General features: G+C 40.8%; 1 protein-coding gene across 11 annotated transcripts in view; it reads right to left on the bottom strand.

Moving 5' to 3' along the window:
- ZMIZ1 (zinc finger MIZ-type containing 1) overlaps positions 1-16787 on the bottom strand; it is a 366110-nt gene that overhangs the window by 48050 nt on the left and 301273 nt on the right. For all 11 annotated transcript variants that reach the window (XM_075505181.1, XM_075505172.1, XM_075505171.1 and 8 more), the window contains one exon: positions 6146-6290. In XM_075505181.1, coding sequence (XP_075361296.1) covers positions 6146-6290 — 145 coding nt within the window. The remainder of the gene's footprint in view (positions 1-6145; positions 6291-16787) is intronic.

Here is a 16787-nt window from a genome sequence, read left to right as displayed (position 1 = left end):
TGGCAGGCAGGCTGGAGCGTGATGCTAACGGCATGGGTACCCAGCAAGCAGCTACTCGCACTGAGCTGGCCCTGTGGGAACCACGGGCTGTCCCTCCCGCAGCCCTTCTGTGGGTGGAAAGGACTGCTAAACCTCACACGCGGACCTGACACTGCAGTAGCTGAAAGGCACTGACTTAGTTCTGATGTTCCCTCTCCAAAGGTACTCAATCCAGGTAAAAGACTCCCGATGATTTTAATGAGTTCTGCATCAAAGAGCTAGGCAAAGTATAGCTTTCAGTGTCACCACGCAGTTATCATGCTGACAGTCAAAATTGGTAAAAACTAGGGGTGTTGCCACAGCTGAATGATTTTTAACTCCAGTGCCATCAGAAATGAGTTGGTTTCATTGAGAACAAGTGACAGAGGGAACCTTCCCAACACACTGGAAGAGGAAAATCACCTAGACTCAGCACAAATCATCTGCTTTTGAGAGCAGCCCTCATGTAAAAAGCGTGATACCATTGTGATTATCACTAAACAGTAAATTGCAATCAATTAGACATTTTCACGAATTGGATGTTCGATATGGCCCAAACACGAGAATGATAGCTGTCTTTTCAAAGGTATTAGTTATTGTATTTTAAAAACCAGCATAGACAGGGCAAAGCCTGAGAAGGTCATATTTTTGCCTCAGTCAGCAGACATACCTTAAATAATATTTGCCTAGTCTTTATCAGGATTTTTAAAAATATCACCTGACACTTTTTAATTAAAAAAAAAATAAATCACAAACCAAACCCCTAAAACTTTTTATCTAGTATATACAATGCTTAGAGGAAAAAATGCAGAGTACCATAACACTTACATATACTTACCAGAAAAAAATCACGAAAGTATAGTAGTTGTGTTGCTACATATTATTCTTATTGCTACAGCACCCACTTTGACTCTCTAATCAATACAGAAGCACTATTTTCACATCTGCAAGGTGCTGTACACACTGTAAGAGATGATCCTTATCCTATACCTTTTACCAAGCGTGTAAAGAATATATTTGAAGATAAGTTAAGCTGCCCATTATTGTTTTCAGAGATCATGTCTCTCAGTCTCTGTTACCACAACAACTGACTATAAACTTATCTCACCTAAAATGAAATGCAGAATTTTCCCACAAAAATATTACAGGTTTAATTATTAACAGCTAATGGTTACGCATTATCAGTTTTCAACTAGGGAGTACTAATAATTTGCTTTTAGCTTAAATGTTCTTCCAAGGTTTTCTTCCACCTCCCTCCCTATAATAAATGTATGCATTAAAACTAGTATCAGTGGTTTCACTTAGAGGCCAAGATGGGCAAACAAGTCTTGGGACAGTACTTTCGAGCAATTAGTTTTGTCTCTACATTGCTTAGAGCATCAGGGGCCTTACTTAATACTGTTCTGAACAAATCTTGACTTTTTTTTTTTTTTATTTAAGAAATAGCACTTCTGCAGAAAAATTTTTGGATTCTGAACTTTTCCCTTACTTTCCCCTGATGGTGGATTTTAAACATTTCTTGAGAGAAAGGAAGACAGAAGAAAAAGGCTGCTCTTGCAGAATCAGGAGTAATACAGGTTGCTTTACTGGGTATATTCTCTTACATTAGGATTTACCATCTGTTCAGTCCCTAATTATATTTATTTCACAACTTCACAAACAGAAAGATGAAAAGGCTTTGAAACAATCTTATCTTTCACCTAAAGAGTTTTTAATTCTTTTGCAAAGATTGTTCCTGTATGCCAAAGCCACATGCAGTAATGAAGTGATCCCCGACTTCCAACTGATGTATAGAACACGCACAATGTGCTTGTTTTCATAAAAGTGTGTATATGCTGCACCTGACCTTTCACTTTAACCATTTCTCTCATCCAGACGTTTTTAAAGTGATTATCACTGTCGCTCAAAACCGCCTATGATGGCAAAATTGAAAAGGAGGCAACCTTTGCAGAAACTCTGACACTGTTTCTACTGGTATGTTACAGCCAGATCACTCCTGATTTTTAACAAACGATGTAAGAGCCAATCCTAACCACCCAGTACAAATTCAGACACAGAATTGCCATTCTTTTCCAAGAGCTCCTACCAATGTTGAAAGTTCAGCTCTTAGTAAAGTTTAAATTGGAAAAAAAGGGACAAAACAAACACTAAAAATAAGCACCCTTGTAAAGCAAGTCTAACCAATAAAAGGTATTTATGGCGATTGCCTGAACATAAAACAGTAATGATAATAAATAAAGCACCTACCGTAATACTAAATTAGTACTTGATTTGATCTACTGTTTAATTTTCTCAAAACCTCTGGCACTAAGTAATTTGTGATAAAAGTAATTTTATCTTCATATTTTTCATCAGTCTTGACTGCCCTATACAGACATTACTACCCGTTGGTCACTAACTGCAAGACAGCCAGCAATTAATACAGAAGACCAAAATCTGGAGCAAGAGAGAAGACAGTAAGAACCCAACGAATGCTCATGACAACATACCAAAATACAACTAACAGCTATCTATTTTCAGGTGTTTTTGTTGACAAAGTAAGCTTTACTACAAGCTATGCAAGAAATGAGAAGCCCCCTAGGGCTTGCGTGGGTCAGATCCACCTTAAACTGAACTGAGGTGCAATTCCCACTGGGACTGATGGAAGCTGTACCCATTTCAGCCAAGATTCAATTTGGTCCACATGTAAAGGTCCACCACTTAATGCAATGAAGTGTTAAGTAGGAACTTGATCAAAGCAAAGGAAGGTGTATAATGACAATAATTTGTACTTATATAACAGCATTTGCCAAAGACGTTAAATTCATTTAAAAGCAAAAAATCAGCCACTTTGGGTAGTATATGTTATTACAGACATTATGTGAGATTGGAAAACAACAACACAAAGAAGTTACATTACTCCCTGCAAGCTAGAAAGCATGACATTTCAATTCTATGCAGAAGGTCCAGCCCAAAGACTACTGGCTCTCCTTAAGTCCCCCATAAATCCTGTAAGAGGACTTAAATTAGAAGTTATACAGGATTAAGGAGGTAGGTAGGTCTCATACTGGTCCTTCAGTACAGGAGTGAAGTTTACCCATGTGAAACAGTAAAAAAGTCTAAAAATAAAATAATAATTTAAAAAATCAAATGACTCTCACATTCAAGTTTGAGCTAACTATTATTACACTGCACTGATTAAAAAAAAAAAAGATAAGGTTGAAGGTTGGGGTTTTTTTTTTTGAGAATCCAGTACTCGTACTGTTCATAAAGCACAGGAGTTTGCAGTCCAACCAACCGCCCTACATTAGGAAGTAGGTACTTAGCTGAATTTTTGTTCTATATGCAACACTCGATCATTCTGTTAATGAAAAACTAAATTTAGAAAGAAATTCACACAATACAGTCGGTACTCTGAAAGCATTTGTTGCATGTGTGCACATCCTTGTATGGCTTATATTCTGTTCTCTGTAAGTGCATTTGACCAACAGTATCACTATCAAAGCCTTCCTTGATCTGTCTACTTCAGTTTTCTCCCACAACTCAATTAACTTTTTAAAAATAAAAGGTTGTCCCTAAAAATAGGTCAGACCTGAATTCCCTCCAGCGTATGTACCCACAGTTTCTTAAATATGAATCCTTAGATTTAGATTATTGTGATACATTCTTGAGTCAGAATTTATTTTAAATAGCCGAGCCTTGTTTCAACTTTGAGAGTAAGCAGCTGTCTTTCTGTAGTGCCAGGTACATCAGGAGTCTAGTCCCTGACTAGAGTTCTGGGTAATTTTGTTGCTAGTAAAAGCAACAGCAGAAAAAGCTCTGTGTGAAGTACTCAAGATAGTCCAATGACAGCAGAAGAGGGGTTTTTTGTCTAGTCATATTCAGCAGTTGACATATATCCTATATTCCCTCTGTTAAGCTATGTAAGGTTCTTGAATATGCTCTTGGTTGTTCTAATTTAATATCTAATCCTTTTACAAAACTTGAAGTAGCTGACTACATTAATTTCTTGGAGGAAATGCAAAGCATACTTTTTGTTTGTTTGTTTGTTTGTTTGAATTCACACAAAAACCTTGTGAATTAGAGATAAGATATGTGAACTTTAATACTCAGCTTTTGACCCAAATGTAATCTAATGCAAATACAAATGTTCATCAACAGATTTATCACTGGGATTATACTTAATGGCTTTTCATCTTTTGTTTAATTCAAACAGAAAACTCAATTCTTCTTCACCCCCATACTTCACTACTGTCTTATAGACTGATTATAAAACATCCATGAAAATAAACAGTTCCAGTTGGAAAAAGAAGTTGGAGAGCCACAAGATGTCTCATTCTAATGTACCACCTGAGAGATTTTGAGCAGTCATAGTTATGGTTAAATTACAGGCAAGACAACAGCACACACTGAAGCAGCGATGCAGGTATTCCAAACCCCTGAGAGGCTGCTGCAGCTATTATAGATAAGAAGTTATGCCACAGAAATTACCTTTCTAGAGGGGCATCTCATAGGTAAACAGCAGTAATTTAGAACTGATGCCCAGTGTCTTCCTCAGTAAAGCATTTCAAGGGCAATACTCAAGAAAAACTTACAGGGACTGTTTGATACTGGGCAGGATGTTCTACTATTAGGTACAATATTGGGTAACCTGGTATCACCAGAAATGCTGGTATTTAGGTTTAGCAGAAGAAAGTATTTACTTTTTGACATGTGACAGAGTTTCAGTGGAAAACTGCCATGAAAGAGAAGAGTTGTGCCTATCTTATCTAGTAACATAGCACACAGCGCCTGAGATAGAACACTGCTTTCATCCTTACTTTGTACACTCTAGAGGAACAGAGGCTAAAAGGTTGGATGAGAATCAGGCATCTAAAAACTACAGAACTACACCTAAGAGAGCATATACACTACACCACGCTTTCTCTGCAGACTGGCCACTAATTTCACCTTGGCTTCTGCAAAGCTTCTCCGAGGTGTAAAACTAAGTTATTTTAGAAAAGAAGGTTTTCTCTTGGGTTTGTTTGTTTGTTTGTTTTTAAGTGTGTTTACAATTGATCATTTCATAAGCAACCGAAAAAAGAGGCAATCCAGGTACTCTGAAAAAGTCAGTGATATTATATTAGTTATACTACAAAAAAGGACTTTATTCTCAAGGGCTATAATAAAAGGCATAGCATTTGCATGGTTTTCCCATAAATACAACAAAAGTAAGAAAAAAAAAACCCAACCCAAAACCAAAACCAAAAGTGGTTTCCAGACGAATTCACACATGCAAACGCACTGGTACAAAGATGTCCCTAAGCTCCATTCTAACAGAAAAGTTCAAGTTACTTATGCTACCATGGAATCTAGGTACAAGGAATTTAGCCTCATCCACACTCTTATAATCTTTTACTAACAAAGGTGTCCTACACCAAAACCAATTTATACTATTTACGATTTCTTTAATGTGATGCTGAGGGAAAGCAAGCCTTGGAAAGAGTTCCCATAAAGCATAAAATGAATGTTTAAACCTGTCTACACTTACACTTCAGCTTTTGCCTTGACCTCTGCAGACAAGAGATACCAATACTGTTCCTCCACGTAATTTGGTAATCAAAGGCTTCACATTTTCAGCTTCTTCTAGTGTCCTTTAATGCTCACATTTTCTCTAAATTAACGTAAGTACTTTTTGATCCTCATCTGATAGAAAGTGGTATTATAGGACATTCTCCCACCTATGACTACGCCCACTATACAACTGCTTTGTATACATTTCCAACGCTTACAAAACAGAACATCAGTGAAATGTTTTCAACCTCAAGAAAAGCCAGTTGTATTTAAATAAACAGCAGGAAAATATCTGGTGAGAGACATGTTGTAGGAGTTTATCTCTAGGGCACAACTTGAAGTTTGAAAGCAAGCCCACTTGATCTGAGCACAGAAGATGGAAGCGTCACTTCACTATGCGCCAGGCAACAGCAAAGACAAAGCCTGAGTTTATTTAGTACTTGCTGTAATTACAGATCCCCTGTTGTCTGTAGTGCTGTTCAGCGCAAAACAGTGTAGCTTCCTCTGTCAACGGTAACAAGCATTTCAATTAACAGATCTGTCATGCAGTACATCTGTACAGACTGCCACTCCTACGGACTGGGCTGAGACTCACCTATGAGAGAGGGTGGGTTTCATGGAGCTCATAGAGTTCATGGGGGGTTGCATGGGTAGCTTCCCTGGAGGATCGTTCTGCCGGCTTTTCTGGTGGCGAAGCAGCAAGAGCCGTCCCAGCTCCTCACACCACGACGAAAGCAGCGCTGCGCAAACAGAACACAACAACAGTAAGCGCACAACTGAAGAACCAGCACAGCCGAGTGCAGACGCAAGCTACTGTAACAGGAGTCACAATCCGAACAGACAAACCCAAATGAAATGCTTGTCCATGAACCACCACTCACATTATTATCCTATCAAATTGAGTCTGTAATTGCCCTACACTATCATTATAATGTTTTTACACAAGTTACAAACATTCTGCACAGCCCAGGAGGCACGAGAGAACTTGTCCAAGCTGAGCGGCACAGAGATGAAGAATGGATGAGGCACAAGGACATGGGATAGCTGTTGTGATTGAAAAAAGACAGAGAAGAATTCATTTCACACTAATAGAAACATAACAAAAACATACAGAAGACATCATTCACAGAGAGGAGCAAAGAACAACAAGATCTCTTTTCTGTTTGGCTATTTTTGTGCAAAAGATTAATTGGAGAGCCATGAAGAGAAACCCATGTGCAAGAATTAATTTCCAAAACTGCTATCAGCTACCAGTCTTGAATAGATAAACAGGAGAATATGGCCACACTGATGTATGGATACAAAGTTAGGCACTTAAATCTATATTTGACCCAGCACAACCCCTAAATGTGTATTTCGATTATGTGCCTAATCTTCTGGTCAATGAGGGTAATTCTGTGCTTACAGGAAAATCACTCTTATGAACTATGAAGATGCAGAGATTTCCTACAGGGACGAAAAGCTTGCAACTCCCTCTGAAGACATGAAAGGGGTCATTATCTCTGAAAACATGGCCTCTCCCTTACGCACCCACACTCAGAAAAGACCAGCCTCTGTTACAGAAACCACCAACTCTGCAGTAAGCAGAGCCCTAGAAAGTGACTGCAGGTGAAATCTGAGTGCACCCGGCCGAGACACCCCACTGAAGCCTCTAGCAACACCCAACTGAGCCTCAAAGCTGCCTGTTTAATTCCAGCATCAGAAGTGGCTCCAGTAAAAAGTCACCAAGGTATGACACAGTGAAGAGTTTCACTGAAACGAAGTGCAGACTAATTGCAAAATTCTGCAGTTGAAGAAATGTTCTCAAGTGGAAGCGCTTGGGGTTTTTCCTTCTTTAAAGTGTGCTTTACAAACCCCTCGGAACAAGAAAATGCTTTGTATTTAATTTTTAACTAAGTGCTTTCCTGAGGTGTTATGAACCGAACACAAATCAACAGATTGCACAAGTAGGTGAGAACCAGAAGACTACTCAAAACCCAAGCTGCCACAGTGGTTTAGAGTAGGAGAGCTCTACATGTAATTTTAGGCTTGATGGTTTAAAAGAGACAAGTGCAGAATTCTCTAAAATTGAGGCTTTTATTTTCATTTCTGATTTTTCTAATGGTTGTCTTTTCACCAAATAACATAATCATAAGCAGTAGCAAACTATCATTTCAGGGTACACCACCTTCTTTTTCCAGTAACTACTCACAGGTACTGTTAACACATACTTAGAACAAATTTCAAAGAGACTAATTGTAAGGTCATATTGGTAGGGGAAAAAAAGGAACCTGCTTTGCCAAGAACCCACAAATATGATTTTTCAGTATGAGAAACAATTGGAATTTCTCAATTTTAACAGCCACACAAGAAAAATACTTAAAGCCCAGGCCATTCCTGTGAATTAATGACACATTTGGACAAAGGAGAGGTAGTAATTTCACTGCATTTATCAAGCGGAAGGTCAAGAGTGGTGTGTAGGGAGGCATTTTAGAGTTCTGCTGTGACAAAAAGGGGACACCGCTTCTTTATGTAACTAAATATGGTCACTCGGAAATTGTCAGCCTCACATGTAGCCTACAGAAAGCATTCCCCCGAGCTCTGTGAAATGTTCCAGCAACGAGTGTCAGTCTAAGCTGCTTCTCTATTAGCCAAGGAATCTGTCAACAAGCATTTGATCAAATTATACTCACCTTTTATCCCTGGCATATCATTACTAATGTGCCAGTGACAAAGGCTCCCCCTCCCCCTTTTCCAGCCGCCTGGAGATACAAATCCCTGCCTCGCAGGGTTTCTTCCCGCACACCACGGCCACTTGAGCTCTGAGAAACATGAACAAAGTGTTCTGCTGAACACTAAATTCAGCCGTCGCAAAGTAATAGTGGATGCTGAGCACTTCCACAGCAGAGTGTAATTACTATGGTGTCAAATGGAAATCGTCCATCTTAAATGAGGCTTTGATGGGAGGAGGGAGCTGCTCCTTCTGCACACCTATATGCACTTGACAAATAAGATAAAAAGGAACAACCCAATGGGTCTGAGGGCATGAATCTGCAAACAAAAGCCAAGCCTGCTTGGAAAAAAAGCAGAGTAACTCCCGGAAAAGGAATATGCCAATGAGATAGCATTTCTTTGGTGAGGTGAAGATAAGAAAAGATCTTAATTAGTAGTTATTATTATTACCAATATCCAATACACACATTTATAAGGGTGAAATGTAAACTGTCAAAGAACAAAGAGGTCATCAAGATAAGCTGGACGGTTTCAGTCTACAACTTATCTGCGGAGAACTCATGTTTTTAGAAACTGAGAGACTGCAGGTATAAAACGTAGCAAATTTACTCATCCCTATCACAGCACTCATTACGGAGAGGTTTAACCTTTCCTGCCCCAGGACATTTCGACTCATGTACCATGTATAATAATCGCTCTCTTCCCTGTGTCGGTGTTTGTGCATGGAATGAAAACAGAGCTGTTTGTAGCCGCCTTAGGAGTTACCAGTCCCCCTCTATCCTGCTCAGTAGGAGCAAGAACCCTCTAAAGGAGTCTGCTCTCCTCTGCTGGAAATGCTGGGGCGGCCTCCCTTCTCCCCTGCCCCATCCACCTCCACTGCTCTGCCCTCCGCTTGGTAAGATGAATATATACCCCCCACACATCTGGTACAGCTGGCTTCTGGAGAACATCACTTCCTGGGCTATTCAAGCAAGATGAAACAAACTCAAAATGAATTTACAGATTACACTATTCATCTTTAGTGTACTTAGTTACTGCTTTTTATGCTGACAGTATTAGGCACATGTCAACTCATTTACACTCAAAGCACGAGAAATTCAGTATCATACTATAATGAACAGATAAAGCAGCAAGCACAAAGGACAGCTACAGATGGTGCCAACAGTCAGTCTCTCCCTCTCATAGCACAGCCAAGCAGCTGCTTTTTCTCCCCCCTCCGCCCCTCCTCCTTGTACAACAGGAGCACAGATTTTGCAGATGGACCATCCACACCGTCTCTCGCAGCCTCTTGCTGCGACAGTTTAATGATCAGATTTAAATCGTGTTCCTGTGCTGCATTGCTACAATGTCCCTTGCATATAATGATGTGGCTTTCCTGCTTAAGTTGAAGTCAACTGTTGCCAACGGGGGGAAAGGAAAAATTCTTAAACGTGCATCCTCCCACGCCGCTGTACGCAGCCCAGGTGTAAAATACAACCTGGTTCATACACCAGAACTGACATTTTCAACCCCTGTTCAGTCACAGAGGGCTCTGCCAGCTGATGCCAAAAGATGCATAATAATGGCAATCAAATGACGTGCTGACAGTTTAAGTGTATTCACACATTTATTTGGCTTAAAGGGACACACTCTGGGATGACTGGTGCAATATTTGACCTACTTTTCTCCATTTGCAAAACCTGTATCATTCTTAATGGGATTGCATTTTACTTTAAGCATTGATATATTTTCATGGGAGTAAATCAATACTGATTTGCTAACGATGACTGCGTTAAGAAACCAACACAGAAATGAGCAGCCTCAGCTTTCACATTTGTGAAAGACAGAGAAACAGAAAGATTTAAAAATAAGAGAAATTTAAATTATGAGTAGCCCAAGGGGTTTCCCTAAGGAAGCAAGAGCAAAAGCCTGTCAGAGATACTCAGCTTGCTGCTACCCAGTCCCATTTTTGTTTCTCCTTTCTCTGAAGAGGACCAGACGTTGCAAGAGCGTGTCTCGGCACAGAACGTGACCAACCCCTCCTTAAAATACTCACAAATACTCCCACACACCCAGAGTTGGCTACACTTTATGTCCTTCTGGATGTCTCCAATAGTTTTAAACACTTTCATTGAAAAAATTCTAAGACATCGCAGTGTATCCACACTAGGATTCTGGGGACAAGGAGAGGCAAGAGGGCTGGAAGGCAAAGATTTATTTTTTTTCCCTTCAGCCCGAGTCACATTTCAAGCATTCTTCTGCAACCACAGAGCTAAGCCTTGCTTGAAAGAGAAAGGAAGCAACTGTTATTTAATCCCTCACCTCTAGGAGCCAGGTCTTTAAGAACATGCCAAAAATCACAAGATTTGTGACACAATTATTAGGACTGGCCACATCCCCTGGTACTGTTCCTTTTCCTGCGAGGGCCCTTTTGTGCTGATAACCTGCCAGGCAGTACGGAAACAAAGGCCTCTGCTGCCTGCTCCACGGCACCTTTCCGTCCCTCAGAGCCGTGTGTGCCCATCGCCCAGCAGTACCATCACAACCGCTTCGGAAGCGCTGGGCCCTTCCATTAGGAAAACCAAGGAGCTTGAGCTGGGGGAAGCCGCGGATCATGCCCAGGCTGTCCACGCTGCTCCTTACTTCTTGACAACAAATGATGCCGGCGTACTTGCAACAATTACGTGATGGATGCTGATGACGCAGTTCGAAGGATAGTTTATAGCCATGGCATCGAATATTGGTAGAGCCCATTACAATCCCTTTTGGGCCAGGGAACAGAAAGGGGAAGGAAAACAGGCTAAGCGATCAATGCTGCCTCATAGATTCACTAATGCATTTCATTAGCTGCATCCACATCAGCACCGATAGCTGCAATCCTGTAACTGACTGATTTAACTCGGCGCAGTGCAAAGTGCTGTAGTAAGCATCTCCGAGTGAATGAGCCAGTGGGCTCCCTAGAAAGCAAAATACAGAGAAGCACAGCGCTAATCTATTTACCTATTATGATACCCTAGTATTAGTTACAGCTTATCACCTCAGTAAATCACCGCCTCTTGTTAGGGAACGTGCTTAAAGGTGCAGCAAACTGTTATTTACAGGCAGACACTATATTTACAGCCACAAAGACAGGTGAGGAGGGGATAGGACAACAGCTCAGTAATTTCAATGCCTTCTGCTTCCCGGGAGACTGCTGGAGGAGCACAATAGGATTACTGCTTCCTTGCTGCAGTTAAGCTGCAGTAGATAGTTCAATAGGCAGACTGGCAGACCCGTATTTCTTACTCACTGCAATGAAAATATTAGGAAAAAAGGAGGAGTTTGATTCGGAGAACTATCTGTTCAGCACTGTCTCGCTAGTTTGGTTTTGTGTCTCAGAAGGAAACCCATTTGGCTGAAAAGATATTTACAGCATAAGTAAGAAAATACAGCATTTTTTTGCAGCTCATATCCATTAATTTTATATTGCTTTTAGAAACAAATTCATATTTTTTACATGGGGAATTCCAGATAAGTGGAATACAGAGCTGCAGAGGGCTTTCTATCCTCTTCTGTATAGACCGCCATCTAAATACAGTTTTTATAAATCATCCAGTGACATAATTTGGTGGGGTGGGAAGGGAAGCAGCGAAGAGGAGTGGAAATAACTATTGCCTTGGTTATTTAAGAACGTTATTCTTTTTACACAGAAAAATGGAGACTATATACTGTTTGGAAAAATATATTTAAAATGTTAACTACCTAATGCTCAATGTGCTGGAGTATTAGAAAAATAACTTCAATTGCATTAAAAGGATGGAATCTTTGTCTACAATTTTGGGAAGCAGTAAATCATGTCTTCATCGTGTTTTAAAAGCCATTTTGCTTTTGAAGACCTGGGAAATGGAGGGAGAGGGAGAAACTGGTCATCCCAAACTATTTCAAGGATTGATTTTCCTGCAGCTCTCCTCCTCACACACTCCAGCAGAGCCTGGCAATGGCTGGCTAACCCATCAGACAGTCAGTCAGGGCAGGAAAGCAAGGCCACAAAGAAGATAGAATGTAACTATCCATTAGGAGGGATTCAGAGTACGCGTGTTTGCCCCTCCTCTTCAGTTCTTTCAAGGTACCGCTATGTGTTCTAACCCTGCGACAGACAAGCCCTACCCCTGTCATTACACAAGCTTCTGCTCCGTATCTGCCTCAATGCCGCGAGCACAAAAGGAGTATATATAATGCCAATTACAAAGCAGAAGTAGTCATTTCTCAGTAGTCTGGCTGTTCAACACTGACTCGCAGTGGTTCCCAGGGAGTCCACCCCTCCTCCCAGACCTACATCTCTGGCTGCCAGCAGATGCCCACTCCACACGCAGGGGCCCACGGCACGGAGCCAGTGCTTGCTCCCAGGTGTTTGCTCCCACCTCATCCTGGGGGGCTTACACCCCAGCTGGCTGCTTTTTTGGAGCAGCTGAGGACTGCGCTTGCTGCTCTCCATCAGGCAGAATCAGTGATGTTAGCTTAAACAGCCCAAGTAAACAAGTTGGATTAAACTGACCGATTTTATCTGAAGTTAAAAGTACCAACACAAACCTGCTCCACTAGTAGAGTAGTGAGGAGAGCAAGTTGTATCTTTGGTACTACCTCCAAATGCACACAGGTTTAAAAGGTGCTAGTCCCAGCGACCACACAGCAAACTGCGTGGACCTGAACTCCCCAGCAGAGCGAAGGGGGCGGCTGGCTCGGACCCCGCTTTGGGAGGCATGAACTGCCCCGCTAATTGCGACAGGAACACAAAGTCAACAGCCACGGTTCAACATTGTGAAACAGGGTATGATGCGTGTTTCTACCACTAATATCCAAGTAATGTCCTTTATCACCAATGCCTCCTTCATTATTATAGCTACAGCTGTGTCCTGCAGAAATACCCAGCTTTTCCCCGGTAGGATCTATAATGCAGTTGCGTATTATCATTAAAAAACCAAACACCACGCAGGTTTGTAGCAAAATAGCTAACACGGGGAATGCCTAATTAAACTGAATGTAATATCAAATTAATTAACAGAGGTTTTATTCAATAAAACCCTTACTGCAAACCTGCGAGTTATCCAGCATGTGCTTTCAAGGCTGCTGCATAAGAGTGACACCATGTACAAGTCTGGTCTTGAATATGGGTCCAGCTTGCCTTGGCATATCTTCAGTTCTTCACAAACACCTCTCAAGACATACATATATAGGCTTCCCCAAAAGCTCTTGCCAATTTGGAATAGTACTTGCTGGAGACACGGATTTGAATACTGCTATCCTTATCCCATGACTTCAGTGGAACCGGGATTCCCCAATTTCCTTCTACACTCGCCAAAATGTGGCAGAGCATCTTACCAGATTCACTACATTAACTTTGAAGTAATACATTAACAAAACATAGCAACAATGGCTCAATTTGGCAAGCACAAAACACTCTGAATAGATCCAGATAAAATACATAAGCATCTCATTTAAGCTTAGCTGTACCCACATTGCTACATCTGAAAACATGCCCCATTATAAAGAGAAGACAAAGCTGGTGAAAGGCCACCATCAAGTGAATCTTGGATATGGCTTTCCAAAGGAAATGCACTCTAATAGCATTAGACTGCTTGTCTTCTTACTCATCCAATTGTTGGTTTCACTGCTTAGATTTCAAACAACAGTCTCTTTCATTACTGCTGTACGCTTTTATTTTGTAATGCCAGTTCTAGTCATCAACAGATTCCACACATAATACAAGCATCTGAAAAATGGAAGTGACTCACTTTAACCCATCTTTGGCTAGATTCAAACTGGTGACCTGTAGGTGAGAGGCTCAGTTTCACTTAATCCATCCTGAGCCCTCCAACAACTACTGTAAACAACTCCTGAGCTAACATTACCACTAACACCCAAAAGTGCCAGAAAAAAAATACCAGAGGCGTTTAACCAGAGTTTGAACACAGGGAATCCATGCACAATCAGCACGATGATGAAAATTCAGAAAAGGGAAAATCTAGTGGCTATCTTCAAAAAAGGAAACGGAGTACCTGCAGAACTGGAGGTCCAGTTTCCTACTGGTGAAAAATAACCCAAACTATTCAAAAGGTCCAAGAGGAAAGTAAAAATGAGTAACAACCAAAATGAATTTGTCAGGAACAAATCACACCACACTTCTGTACTTTCTTTACACTAGCAGACAAGAAACCTTGAGCACAGATTAGTTTGATTTTAGCGAGGCTTCAGTGCTGCCTTACGTGACATTCTTACAAATAAACAAGGGAAATAAGGCCTAGCTGAACACAAGACAAAATGGCTGGAAAGTTAAGCTTACTGAACTATTAAACCAACAGTCAGTAATAGAAACAAGCATCATCAGATCGGGTTTTTGCAGGAGTTTGTTCTGGGTCTGAAATTACTGAATGCTTCATTTACAGATATCCATGATGCAGGTAGATAAAGGGCTAGAACATGTTTTGGGTAAATTTATACATGGCATAAGCTGGAAAGAAGGATCAGTTCACTGCAGAAATTTGGTGTTGAAATAATCTTGAAAAGCTGGAAAAATGGTGTGGAACTACATCCAACCCCTGTTGGGTACCAACAAGTACCAAGTACGACACCGCGCACCTTGCCAACAACAAGGAGAGAACCACCTCCAAACACAGGAAATTCTCGGAAGCGGAGCTGAAGGCAGTAGCTGCGCAGAGGCTGAGCTGTGCCGTGCTGCTGCAGCAAACTCAACCAGCCACCTTGGCTGCACGAGCGGAAGCCAAGTCCGAAAGATCACAGTTCTCCTTTCTCTCTACCCCACCACAATATACAGCCACAGAAGGGGGAGAAAAGTCATCAGAATGATTAGGAAAAAAACTATCAATATAACCTGCAAGAAAAGATTGCATGGAGCAGGGTTTTTGGTCGGTTTGGTTTGGTTTTGGTTTTCTGTTTGTTTGTTTGTTTTTTTAGAAGAGGGAAGATCGAGAGCAGTATTCCGATTTAATGAGTAGCAAAGCATTATCCATATCCACAGTAGAAACACCAAAAATAATATACAAAGAGATAGAAAAGACACAGGTTAGGAGCATCCTCATGTTCCTACATACCCTAAGGAGTAAGTTGAGGAATCTCCAGGAATGGAGATGCTGAGGAAAGGTCAGAAACATCTGGCAAGAATGGCATTAGGCATTCTTCAGGCAAGGGTGCATGGCATAGATGACTTTTTGAAGTCTTTTACAATCAAATGAATCTATGATTATGAACACAGGAATTTCAATCAAACAGCCTGCATCGGAAAAATATTTAAATCTGGCTTGTATTTATAATTATTCAAAAAAGACAAGAAATTTAATAAATACTCAGCATCTCAGAGAGTGGGGAGTTCCTGCAGAGACTGCTGAAGTGGCCATCCAGCTGCATGGCTTGCTAGCTAAGTTTTAAAGATGAAAGAAACCGAGAGCAGGTGACGTGCTGAAGGTCACATCATTTGTGACAGAACGAGTCCCAGAACAGAGAGGATCATACACCTTCCTCTCTTTGCAAGGAAAAACCACAACCACCACATCAAGGGGTCACTGCTCTGTGCCCGCAGTCTCAGTGCCTGCCATGGAACATTTTCAAACAACAACTGTAAAACATCTGGAGAGGCTTTCAAGGAGGGAAAAAAAAATTACAAAAACCACACAACCAAAATTTATAGCAGAAACGTGTTTCCAAAGTTAACATTGCGCAGCCAGAACTTCTGAGAAGGACCAAAAGCTATTTTAGGAACTTTTGCTTCTTGGTTCTGCAGTCTTGTTCTTTGCTTTAATTTTACATTATTTTACATTTTTATGGGAAAAGAATGTTTTATCAGGTGTCCTCAGAATTTTTTTTATTTTTGTACGATTAGCGTAATACAACCTTTGCCAACTTCGCTTTAAGTGTAGAAGGAAAAAAAATGTTAGTTTTCAAAGTTGGGGATTGCAGGACCATTTTTCACATTATACAAACTTTGTACTTGAACAGAACTAAGCCAAAAACACTCTGACCCTATCCTTGTATCTTGTTTTTCATTGTTTCGTTCATTTTCATGAAAGAAAATTACAACTACTTATAAAATACCCTCTATGTGCTGAACATGAAAACAGTTAAGGACATCAGCAAAGAGAAACTCAGCCTATAGGAGTTTTTAACTTAATTATTTCTGTTCGAACAATACAGAGCAGACAGATGTGTGCATGCACTGCAACTTCAGGGCAGCAATGTTTCCCATCTCAGCCCCCAGTTAATGCGTCAGTTTTCTAACAAAGTCATTACTTCTCTTTTTCCCTCTGTGTCCCACCAACCCCACAAACCCTGTCATCTTCCCCTTACTAGCAACCTGCTCTGCTCCTCTGGTACCAATCACCTTTTCTTGAGAACTGCCTAATTAATTGACATTCAATTAACATACCAAAGTTAAATGCCAAATAATTGTTCCCAAGCTGCACTGGGAACTTGGTAACTAATTTGAGCAAGAGAAGGGCTTCTGTACCCTGAAAGTTTGCTTCTTCTAGCTGCATCCATTGGGCTAATGGACATTT

The sequence above is a fragment of the Mycteria americana genome, chromosome 6, assembly GCF_035582795.1.
Source record: "Mycteria americana isolate JAX WOST 10 ecotype Jacksonville Zoo and Gardens chromosome 6, USCA_MyAme_1.0, whole genome shotgun sequence".
NCBI lineage: Eukaryota > Metazoa > Chordata > Aves > Ciconiiformes > Ciconiidae > Mycteria > Mycteria americana.
Note: the sequence above shows the minus strand (reverse complement) of the source record. Positions and strands in the feature narration are given on the sequence as shown.